The sequence below is a fragment of the Haliotis asinina genome, chromosome 2 (assembly GCF_037392515.1).
Source record: "Haliotis asinina isolate JCU_RB_2024 chromosome 2, JCU_Hal_asi_v2, whole genome shotgun sequence".
NCBI lineage: Eukaryota > Metazoa > Mollusca > Gastropoda > Lepetellida > Haliotidae > Haliotis > Haliotis asinina.
In genome coordinates, this window is record NC_090281.1 from 37,851,334 (window position 1) to 37,864,069 (window position 12,736).

At 40.9% G+C, this 12,736-nt stretch overlaps 2 protein-coding genes across 2 annotated transcripts; one reads left to right on the forward strand and one right to left on the reverse strand.

Annotated features, from left to right (window-relative positions):
* Positions 1-979: 979 nt before the first annotated feature.
* LOC137271788 (uncharacterized) lies at positions 980-7,038 on the reverse strand. Its single transcript, XM_067804189.1, has 5 exons — positions 6,981-7,038; positions 4,202-4,441; positions 3,820-4,047; positions 3,017-3,274; positions 980-1,362 (listed from the first exon to the last, which is right to left on the reverse strand). The coding sequence occupies exons 1-5, from the start codon at positions 7,036-7,038 to the stop codon at positions 980-982; spliced, it is 1,167 nt and encodes a 388-aa protein (XP_067660290.1).
* A 1,251-nt stretch (positions 7,039-8,289) lies between these two features.
* Positions 8,290-12,474, forward strand: LOC137271789 (uncharacterized). The gene is made up of 5 exons (XM_067804190.1): positions 8,290-8,347; positions 8,699-8,938; positions 10,605-10,832; positions 11,117-11,374; positions 12,119-12,474. Exons 1-5 carry the CDS (start codon positions 8,290-8,292, stop codon positions 12,472-12,474), a joined length of 1,140 nt encoding a protein of 379 aa, XP_067660291.1.
* The last annotated feature ends 262 nt before the right edge of the window (positions 12,475-12,736 follow it).

Below are 12,736 nucleotides of genomic sequence, written 5' to 3' on the forward strand. Positions count from 1 at the left end.
CTTGTATAAGGACAACAGGAATAGTTATTTTGATTTTAAAAAAGGCAGTGTCATCACATCTGCAGCGATATATCCTTTAACTGTAAATACAAATGTTTATGATATCCCTAAAACAATTACCACATACATCTTTTCTAAATATAGATTGGTCTTCCCAATTAGTTCAGCCTAACATTTCTAAAACTTCACACCTTACTTTTGAAATAGGCAGGCGCTTAACTTTTTATTCTTGGCATAAGTATACAGACGAATATGATCATCAACGGATGCGCTGTTTCAAATCAAACTCTAGATATCATTTCACTTTTAATTGTCAGGCAACATCACACATCTCGATGGCTTGAACAAAACGGAAAGCGATATCTCTGTGTAAATCTGTAACTTTGCACTAAATTGTGACATCATTATTGAAAACAAAACTTTCAGAATGCGGTGTGGAACCTTTCAGTACTGGTATATCTTTCAGTGTCTGGTTAGTTGCTTCTTGCAATCGGTGACTGAGAGGATCTTCTCTACTGTGCGTCAGTGTCTCAAGTTGTCTAATATCTATAGCTGGTGTGAGTTTTTTTTTATCTTTAAATGGTGAGATTTGTTTTTTATGGGGCGTTTCCTATTCCAGCAATACTACACCAGAAATGGGCTTCACACATGTGGACAATTGGCGTGAAGATCGAACGTTATAACCACGAGGCTACCCCTTCTCCCGTTTCCTATTTAAGTGACACATGGTACAGGTCCATGTTCGTTTTGGGATGTGAAAAACGTTCACTTCACTGCCTATTTGCTGCTATGAATTCACATCAAATGTACAAAAAAGGTTTTGCAATATAAGTGAACTTTTCATTTGTCACAATCATTATTTGTTATAAAGCACATTGGTTGGCATCTACATCATTATGATGCAATATCATCATTAGATTATAATCGTACTCTGGTGTGCTCGAATAAAAGTATCTCTGCAAGATTTACACTTCACAATTCATCCAAGGTTTTGCCAGTCTTTGTCAAAATCAAATTCAAAAGCTACATCAGCATCATCGTTTTCTACCTTGTTTGGAACTTTGTTGTTTGCAGTCATGGCACGGCTAACGTCATCGTCCACAAACTTGTTGGTGACCTCGCTGTACGATGCGAACCTCCCGCTGACCTGGACTTCACACACGGTCAGGAGGTCGTTGCTGTCTTCCATGCTGGTCTTCTGGATCTTGATGAAGCGGCCGACGGCTGGGTAGAAGCAGTTGACGGTGAAGTTAGCTCCTCCAGCGACGTTGCCAGTGATGGTGCCGCAAAGATGAGGGAACTCTAGGTACTTGAAGGGGTCCTGAATAAGGATTCCAACGTCGATGTTGCGGAGACGCTCAGCTGAAGCAGAGTATGACGTCACCATGTTATAGTGAGTGAGTTGCACTCAGCATCACCATGTTATAGTGAGTGAGTTGCACTCAGCATCACCATGTTACAAGGCATATAGAACGTTTGCACCATTTTATACGATGGCCTAATTCTCAAACTTTCACCAATAACGTTAAGTTTTGAAATCAATAAAATTTCGTGATGCTAAAACACAAGATACTGTGTGAAAATCATTTAAAGTGGAAAGATGCAACCATTGACCAGTACCCATTGGCCACTAATACCCTTGCTCGTCGCGAGGCAACTAACACATGCGGTCGTATACCAATTGCGTAGACCGATGCTCATGCTGTGCTTACTAGACTGTATGGTCCAGGTACCATCATATAGAACCCGCTGTCATACAGCTGGACCATTGCTGGGTGCGACGTCAAACAATAAATTACCTTCAGTAACGCCAGCGAGAGGGGAAACATTGACTTATAAGAGAATGTTTACGTCCGTTTACGTCAGCACGCGCTTCCATTACTATTCAGTCTCAGCTTGAACACGCATGAAAGTTCCTGGAATGCCTAAGGGACGTTACTCCGCACAGGCAAGTCAAAACATTGATCTCGTTTCCAGTTGACTGGGTTCCGTCCTATTGTGCACCTTAGTACAATAAACAGCCCAGATTTTTTTAATTGATTCATTTAACTGGATACATAGATATTAATCAGTATAATTTGATACATCTAAGCACTTGTATATTGCAACACTACATTCCTAATATTGCAAACACGTCGCCGTATGGCGAGCTCTGACAAATGGAATCGAGGAAATCGCAAAACGAGGCTCTGTCGGTAGAAAAGTTTGGCGGTCTGGTACGGAATTGATATTATGTCAGTCCCATTGTACGTTACAGAGCTACATTGAAAAAGCGTAAAAACACATAACAGGTGTACGGAGTGAGCCAGATACATTGCAAATGATTTTACGACCCATCAAACAGGGACAATTTGTGACGTGTTAGTTACGGTCATGCTGCCTACACCTCGACATGAAACAGAAATACGTTGTTACTAAATTTCAAGGTTAAAATTCATTTGTAAATTTGATTTTCATATGAAACGAGAAATTGGAATTCAGTGTAACCAGAGTTGATTGTGATGTGTGTTTTCACTTTTACACGAGAAAATTCGGATCGGCTGAAAGTACGTCATTGTCTGAATACGTTAGGTTAATGAGACTTATGTACTTCCGGTATGTGTTGCGTCATCCTTGTCGCAAACAGCAACTGTATAGTCCGACAAAAACACAATTCGTCATACCGTTTCATGACGGATTTCTCTGATAGTCAGGTACATCCTGGTACGTAGCTTAAATACATAATGATATCAATACCGCATATAATTTTGTCCGAACACTATCACTATTTTAAATGTCGCTGAAACATACATCGGAACAGGGGCAGCCTACTGGTTAAAACGTTCGCTCGTCATTCGGTACAAGGTGTACAAGGACTCGGGTTCGGTACAAGGTGTGAATCCTGTTTCAGTTGTCCCCCGCTGGTGGGATAGTGCTAAAAGCGGCTTCATTTACTATAACGGTTCAATCCACATAGCATATATGTACTACGGCTCTGATAACATGCGTCTCTGGGACACAGACGCAGAACGCTTACCACAACAGTCCCCCCTGTTGGTGACGGTGACGGAGGTGATGTAGTAGTAGGCACCAAGGTCGATGTAGAGGGTGGGAGTCAGATCACCAACGATGCTGGAGAAACAGCTCCTTCCTGTGTCATACTGGCTGTCAAAGTTGCCGTCCACAGCTAGGCCAGGGGAGGCAATCAGATTGCTGGCCGCGAAAGTGAGTTGAGAGGTAGCACGTGCTGGACGATTCAGGGCAACATTAGTGGGGTTGACGCCAGGGAATGTCGCTGAAGAAGCGGAATACAAGTTACGTGGCCAGTAGCACTATGTATACACTTTCAGGGCAAAATTTAATGACGTCGATATCTTCGTTTGTAGTCCTGACTATTTCAGAAACTTGTAAAGGTACATAATCATATTTTTGTTTACAACATAATTAAGATCATTGTCAAAAGTTCAAATTGTACATGGTGTACGAAGGTTATTTGTGAAAATTCACAACTTCAAAAAGTAAAATTAAACAGGCACAACGATACACGATGCATCTGTCTGTGTAACTTTGTATGCCTAAAATCACCAAATACTCAGCGCCGTAAATATTATTTGAAAATAATCGATTACATTTATGCATTTTCGTAAAATGAAGTTTACTTGGACAAATCTCTTTGTTTAAAAGGATCCTATGCCGGAAACATCGTTTAAAATAATACCGCATGTATATGTGGCAAACGTGACCGTTTAATATTTATGTTTGCATTTAACATTACACAGGATAATGAATATTGTGAACATATTAAGTGGGTAACAATTGATTACCTTTGCATATACTTACGTTTGAACTTGCCTCCGGACACAGTGACTTCGCAGATGGTTAGAGGATCGGTGGCGGTGAGCTTTCTGATACGGACGTAGCGTCCAGTGACGGTTGGAGAGCAGGAGAGTGAAACTGTTTGACCAAGGGCCATTCCACCAATGACCATGGCACAGAACTCAGGAGTCTCGGAACTAGTTGTGGGATCTAACTCGAAGACCTCGATCGTTAGACCATTCAGACGATCAGCTAAAATATAACGAAACATCGTTTTACACTTTTCAATAGCACGTGTTGATTTGTCGTCCTTATTCTGTTACTCTCAAATATAGGTTACGGTTTTAAGTTCGTTCGTTCCAAACTAGCTTGCATGTTCGAAGCTGCGTTGATTAGGTAAACTTACCGCAGCAATCGCCTCTGTTGGTGATGGTGACGCCGGACACGTAGACGCGGGACCCCAGGTCCACGAACCAGAAGGGGTTGGGGTCATTCGCCGGAACATCACTGGAGAAACACGATCCGGAGAAGAAGTTGGAGTTGAAGTTGCCATCGACGGCGAGGTTCGAGCTGGCTGTGATGGGGGGAACGCCGTTAACGAAGACACTGCTTGAACCGGTGGGGCGATTCTGGGCGATGTTTTGGTCTGAAGACGGAATTAAGGATTAAGAAAGAGATACAGCAGGTATATGTTTGTTTGTTGTGTCACGCCACTCTCAATAATATTCCAGCTATATGGCGGCCGTCTGTAGATATTCGAGTATGGACCGGTATAATCCGGTGATCAACAGCATGAACACTTAGGATATGAACGAGGAAGATGTAAGAAGAAATCATTTTCTAAGACGAACTAAATGGTATGAAGACGGAGAAAAACCAACCATTTCTGTCACTTGGGAAGCAGAAATTTCACTAGTAAGCTTATAGGCAGTGTTATGAAAGATAACGGCGATTCGATTACAGATGGTAGTAATATTTTAGATGAACTGAAACAATTTCACAGTTATTTGTATAGAGATATTCGTTATCATGAGGATGAAAATGATAGGGATTCAAGATCTGTTTACATTCCAGATAACAAAGAAAGACTTTGAGGATTTAGAAACAGAGTTTAGCCTAGAAGAAATTAATAAAGCTGCTCTTTCCATGCAGAACGATAAAAGCCGAGTAATAGATGGCTACTAACCGAATTGTTTAAGTTCTTTTTGTGAGATTTAGGCCGGTGGGTTTACCGTAATTATAAAAGAAAACATTTACAAATGATGAATTAACTACTACAATGAACAGAGAAAATATTACTTGCTTAACTAAACCAAAAAGAAACAGAACATTTCTAAAACACTGGAGACCTATTTCATTACTAAACGTTCTTTACAAACTGGTAAGCACTTCTATAGTAAACAGGATTAAATCAAAATTAGACACAATTGTACATTGAGCATCGAACAGGTTTTATAAAATATAAGACTTCTCTGAGATGTTGTATTTGAAAAAAAGAATTTTAAATACGCCTTGCCTAACAGACTTTGAAAAAGCCTTTGACACTATCTGAAATTCATTTATAACACAGGTAATGAAAGCGTTTGTTTTTGGGCCCAGTAGTATCAAATGGATTTAAATTTAATATCCTGATTAGTAATAACACAACAGCGCAGGTGCTACATAATAAGCATATCTCTTCCTTCTTCCTCAGGAACGGGAATGTAGACAGGAGACACCTGGTCTGACCTTATTTATCCTTGCAGTTGAAATTTTAGGCATTATTATAAGGTCGAATCCCGAAACAAAGGGTATAACACGCAAGATTATAGAACAGAAACTTGGACAATATGCCGATGACGCAAAGCTATATCTAGTCGGTTCTCAAACAAGCCTCAAGGCTGCAATTGAAACACTGAATAAATTGTATCAAATGTCAGGACTTACGATGAATATAACAAGACAAAACCTAAACTTTATGCCAGGTAGAAATATACCTTTAGCCCATGGCTTTTAACTTGACTGGCACAAGACCTTTGGGTACATTGTAATGAATACTAGAAAACGCATAGGCCTCATTAATAGATTAAACACTAGCTGGCGCAGAAGAAAGTTAAGTTTAATCGGTAACATATCCGTTATCAAAACTCTAGCAATCTCTACTCTAGTACATTTTCTCCGCACTCCCCAACCCACCAAACACATTCATCGATGAACTCAAGAAAGCATTCTATAAATTTATATGGAATAATAAAAATGATAAGATTCAAATATCACCCTTCGAGAATGGAGGCCTCAGAATGTTTGACATTGAATATTTCATCAATGCTTTGAAATTATCATCACTGAAATACCACTTAAGGAAAAATTCAAGCTTTAACAACACCTTTCCCACAAATCCTTCACAGTCACATGGCTCTAATGCTGTTCATTGCCTATCTGGCGACGACAATCCATATAGGAGAGATGTTTTATCAGCCTGGAGACTATTTTATGAAAGGCTCTCTATAAATCCTCATACTTGATAACAAAATTGGTTTGATTGAGGTATACGTTACGTCAGAGATATTTGTAATAAGATTGGTCTTTTCAGCTTTGACGAGCTAAAACAGAGGCACAAAATATGAGGAACCTTCTTAGATTATTATCAATCGTTAAATAACATTACAGTAAACTGGAGACAAATTTTAGGAAGCAGAATTCTCTGCATAAATCAATTAAACATTAATAGTGTATACCAAACTATGATCTCAAATGTTAATAGTTCAAGGGTATTTTATGATATATTGATTGAGAGCAACAATGCCCCTAAGGTACTAGAGCATTGGAATACTGCCTTTCAATATGCTATATTTTGGAGAGATGTATTCAAATACTACTGGCAATGTGACTGTAAGCTGTTAGACTTCCAATACAGATTTATTTGAAGCATATTTCTATATATCCAAGAATGTGATATATATTGCCTTATAATACCATATGTAATGTATCTGAGAACTGCAATGAAAAACATTGACGATGTAGCAACCAAGTCAGTGAGTCTGACAACCCGATCCCGTTGGTCACCTCTTACGATCAGCATGTGTTGCTAAAAACCACTTCTAACCCGGGATAACAGGTATATGAATAGCAATACAATGTTGTATCATGCTAGTGGTACATGAATATGTGTTTGCCCGTGACAGTACAGGCAGATAGTTCCTTACCGAAATTATTGGCGGTCGCAGCTGCTACAAAAGCGGCTATGCAGATGATGAAATCCATTTCAAATGAGACGATAGAATTATGACCGGACTCCCGAGATCACGGTATGTATACCTACACTGACGGTCATTATGACCGATTACATAACACAACATCATGCCTAGTCGTGGACTAACAACACACTTAGCCAATCCCCAAGTCAGAGGTAATTATGAATCAATTAATGGACAGTTAATTATAAAACTATTAGTGAAAGACAGGTCTCAGAAGACTAATTACCGATCTTGTCAATGGCGTAACGATTGCTTATACGTTTAAGGATACTTCTGACACACCAGTCAAGTGCCCCAGAACGCCCCAAACGCACACCAGACACGTCATGAAGTTCTTGTAGTTTGGGAAAATGTATATAAACCAAAGGTTAACTACCTTGACAAGATCTCGAGTAGGTTAAGTAAACAGAGCAGATGGCATTTTGTTACAAGCACGCACGAATGCACGCACGCACAAACACAAAATAACCGAGAAAAACTATGAGGATCATATAAAACATCTTTTGAGATGTAAATACCTGACATATATGCAATGGTCCGTGGTTTCAAAACAGGCAAATGACATTTTATTGCAAAAATACACAATGGGACCAACACCATCACTGTTAATTCCTGATCACGAGGTACGGTAACGTACCCAAGTGGTTAAAGAAAACTGGGTTCAGTTCCTCACATACATGTAGGTATTATGTTGGAAGACCATGTCAGGTGTTCCAGGCCGTTGTATTGGAGATAATGGTAAAGGCCCGGGTATCCAACTGCTCCAAACCTTCTCAGGAAACAACCATATTCTCAGCAAAAACATTAACATCCTACACAAAATTGGTGCCTGAAATAATGTTGAAAAGAGTGTTAGAAAACTAACAATACATAAAAATAGCAAGAACGCCCCTTACCCCCGACACTACCAACAAAAGCCACAACTGAAAAAAAAGAAACAGACACACGAAGAAGAAGAAGAAGAAAACAATAAGAAGATAAAAATACCCCCTAAAACAGTTGCATGAAACTAATCTTCTAATGACTCGTTGCTCTGATTGGGAGCCCTGTCACGTTAACTTTATTCTTATGAATCCTTTTTTATGTAACAGCCAGGGGGCTACCTAGGGCTTGTCGTAATGAGCACTTCCCAGGTCGTATTCGTCGACAATTCTCGCATACCTCATATTTTCTCAGAAGTCATTTAACATGAGATCGCCTGTTACGTATATAAGGCGTGTTCCGGAATCACTGGCCATTGTCGTCCCTTCCTTCTACCATGGAGTTAGTCGTTTGCCTAGCGGCTCTCATAGCAGCAGGGAAAGCCGACAGTTTCGGTAAGTAAATACCTCGGTATTATGCATATTTTCTCAAAAATATGGAATCTAAGGTATCGTATATACAATTGATTATCCAAAACCATTCCCCCACCCATAATGTATGTAAACTTCATAACAGTTGCGAGAATTCCGACAGTCAATGGTATGACTGCGATATCACAAGTATGTGCTTGCGATTTTCTATGAAGGTGAACGTATCCTGCCCCACCTGTGCCTCCCGGGATAAACAAGTGTAAAGGCTTGTAAACAATATGTGGTATGTCGTATCTAAATAAATGCGTCGTATCCTTAGAAAAGTGACCGCTTTCACAGCATTCTATTTATACATTATTTCTCTTGTAAATCCAGGCTTCAATATCGCCCAGAATCGCCCCACCGGCTCCAGCAGTGTCTTCGTCAACGGTGTTCCTGCCATCACCGCCAGCTCAAGCCTCGCCGTCGACGGCAATTACAATTCCAACTTCTTTGCTGGTTCGTGTTTCTCCAGCGATGTTCCTGCGAATGACCCCAACCCCTTCTGGTTCGTGGACCTGGGGTCCCGCGTCTACGTCTCCGGTCTTACCATCACCAACAGAGGAGACTGTTGTGGTATGTAATTATTTAGCTGTAACAAGTCATACTGCTTCAGCTTTACCTGACACGACCACCTCCGTGCTGTAGTGGTTAGAACGCCCGGCCGGGGAGCGGAAGGTCGCGGCTTCGATCCCCAGCCGCGTCATACAAAAGACTTTAAAATATGGTACTTGTTGGTCCCACAGATACACACGCATACAAGTTATATAAGCGAAATGTTCTCAAGTAGTGTCCCGCCAACATCATGAAAATGGCTACTGATGATTTGGAATATACAGGGAGTGAAGAAACAATGCGAAAAATTGGTTGCAGATGTCGGAAAACTCGTTCAGACGGACAGGTCCCAATGGAGCGAAGACATTGTTGCATGGCGTTTGAGATTTCCCAGAATGATTCGCCAATACCGTAAAGAGAACCGTCCAATCGTGTACATTAACGAATCATGGGTACACGTCCATCACACGGTGTCAAAATTTTGGTGAAGCGACAAGGAGCTGGCGGTTCCTTTGATATTTAAAGCCACACAAAAGAGCAGTGGTTGCAAGAAAAACTTATTCCTAATCTGCCCTCAAACAAAGTAGTCATAATTTACAATGCCCCTTACCATAGCACACAAATAGCCAAAGCTCCAACAACTGCCAATTGGAAAGATGAAATCAAATCGTGGCTACAATATACATGATTTGCCTTTTACAACTCTATGCTGAATTCTGAAAGCACATGGGCATACTGTTCTCCGATTATCTCCTTATCACGCCGATTTCAGTGCCATTATTTGGGCGAATGTTTAAAAAATTGATTGGGTTCCAGAATTTATATTTTGAATTGGCTTCTGTACAGATTGGCATCTACACACACACACACACACACACACACACACACACACACACACACACACACACACACAGACAAACAAACAAACAAAAAAAAACAAAAAAAACAAAAAAACAAAACAAAAAAAAAACGAAAAAAACCCAAAGAAACCCAAAAAAACTCTCTCCCATTTCACCTAACCTCACCTCAACTGACGAAGTTAATGGTCTGATACATTATGAATGGTTTGATGACCATGGCAGTAGGCTATTCAGTGTCCCCGTCATTAGTTAAATACCCCTACTTTAGGGTATTCAGGCCATATTACTAAGGAATATATCCCATTAGTATCACAGTGGCTATGTCAGAGCTAATCAGTGAATTGTATTCATGTAATAAACAAGTGATGCAAAATGTGCCATATTTCCAAGAAAACCATTATAAGGTGTTCACTGGTTACAAGGGCGTTATGGGTTGATGTACAAAGGGTGATGTACATCACAGGGTAACACAGGAAATGTTTCTCGCTTGTAACCGGGGTACATTGATTGGGTCAGCCAATCAGACAGCGACATTTATTTGTTAGGTAAGATATGTTATGATGTATAATAGCTTCAACAAGGGTACAAGGCGGTGGGATAGGCCAGTGGTTAGCCCTTCGCTCGTCACGCCGAAGACCTGGGTTCGATTCACCAGGGTAAAAGGTGTGAAGCCCATTTCTGGTGTCTCTCACCATAACATTGCTGGAGTATAGAAAGCGTTCTTTCTGCTCATCGTCAAAATGGCTGAATGAACCTAACTGCTATCAAAAAGCAGACAAAAAATAATTGTTACTGAATTTTGAAGAACGATTTCATTTATATTTCAGCTGATCGTCTGAGTGGTTTAACGATTGAAGTTTTTGAGTTCAGCCCCCCGACCAGTATCGAGATTCCCGAGTTCTGTTCCATGGTCATTGATGGAGTGGACCTTGGCCAAACAGTTTCACTCTCCTGCTCTCGTATGGTGACTGGACGCTACGTTCGTATTCGAAAACCCGCCGCTACTGACCCTCTTACCATCTGCGAAGTCTTTGTATCAGGAGGCAACTTCAACAGTATGTACGCTTAATATGAAATCATTCACCTTTCCCCAACATGGCGGCGGTCTGTAAGTAAAAGAGTCTGGATCAGACAACACAGAGATCAACAGTATGTTTTAACCTAATAACCTAATCACATGAGTTGCTGTAGACCAAGTGTAACCCGGATCTTCATTGGTAAAACAGATTTAAATACCAAATTGTTGATGTCATGTAGTGGCTTTCAGTAATCTTCGGCACAGTGGCTTCTCCACAAACGTAAAGATTCATTTTTCCACACCTTCATTTCCTAATTTCAGAAAACCTTCTTAATATTCCTTACACCAATGTCGCCCGGAATCGCCCAGTGCGTGCTTCTTCCCAGTTTAATTTCGCTGTCACCAACCTCACTGCTTCCCCTGGCCTAGCTGTTGACGGCAACTTTGACACCGACTTCGTCAATGGAAGAAGCTGTTACTCCAGCGCGATTGGTGATCTAACTCCCACACTCTATATCGACCTCGGCGCCTACTACTACATCAACTCCATCATTATTACCAACAGGGGCGACTGCTGTGGTGAGTACACGGATGCTGAGGTTTTAGGTTTTCTAGACCATTGACGATCTGCCATAACTAAATTATTTTTTCCAGGAATTGACATCAAAATCGAACAAAATTCTAAAATCGGTGAACTGCGTGCATATTATTGCTGCGTAATATTGTAAGCATTAAAAATGCATTTTCTTGTTTATGTTCTCAAGCCGTTTAGAAAAATGCTCAGTCTATCACCGTACTGTAGAACGTTAATGTGACGCTTGTCTCCACGTAAAAGCTTGGTCCCTACGAAATCCTTTCTAGTCATCAGTGTGCGTATTTTTCGAGGTACAATAAATTACGTTTATAAGGAACACGCTCATAAAGAGTGCGTGAATGAGTGCATGAGTATGCTTTTACGCCTCTTTCAGCAGTGTTTCAGCAACAATACGGCGGGGAACACCAGAAAGGGGTGTTCCACATTTTACCCATCGGTGGCATCGAATCCGAAAGCGACGAGCGTGCGCTTTAACGTCTAGGCTACCCCGGCGCCCCTTTTATAAAGAATTGACAAATCTAACATACCGTTTCCATACTAATTGTTTCATGCTCCGTCCACGTGCTGTATATTTAAGTCGAAATGCCTATGATGAAATAGTTATACCGAAATAATATTGGCGAGCCCTTTGAGGTCGTTACTGCCATAGTTTACTGTAGTTACTTCTCTCTCCTCAACGTCGACATGTGTCGTTAGTCACTAAATAAGCATGTTCCTGTCTATTCAAGCTGAACGCCTGCGAAACATCAATGTTGGTACTCTCCTGAAAGACCCATACAGGTTCGTAGAGCTTCCTAGACTTTGCGACGCCATAACTGGCAACGTCCCCGGAGGAGCTAACTTCACCGTCAACTGCTTTGCGCCTACTGTGGGCCGCTATATCAAGATTCAGAAGACTCGTCACGTTGACGGCAACGATCTCCTGACCCTGTGTGAAGTCCAAGTAAATGGACGGTTTGCATCTTTCACTGGGATCACCAACAAACCGTTCGACAACGACGTTGCTCAGGTTCTGAGTGAGAACGTCATTAATGGCAGTAGTGAATTAAATTCTAAATTGACTCTAACTCTAGATGGGCTGTGAATTAATGTAAGTATACACCCATCAGCGGCAGGATTGACCACTACGAACCGACCTCAAGCAGTTGACTTTGCCGTATACTCACCTTGCCAAGCTGTGTGAAATGACTATGTGGCCGGAAAATGCCCACTGTCAGTTTCACACACTACTACACACTTTATGCATTAATTGTTGATAAACGTAAACGGGACATAACGTAAGCATATCCACTAAGGACACTAGCGAGATGTAATGCTGTGGCACTGGAGCTCACACATAATAGATT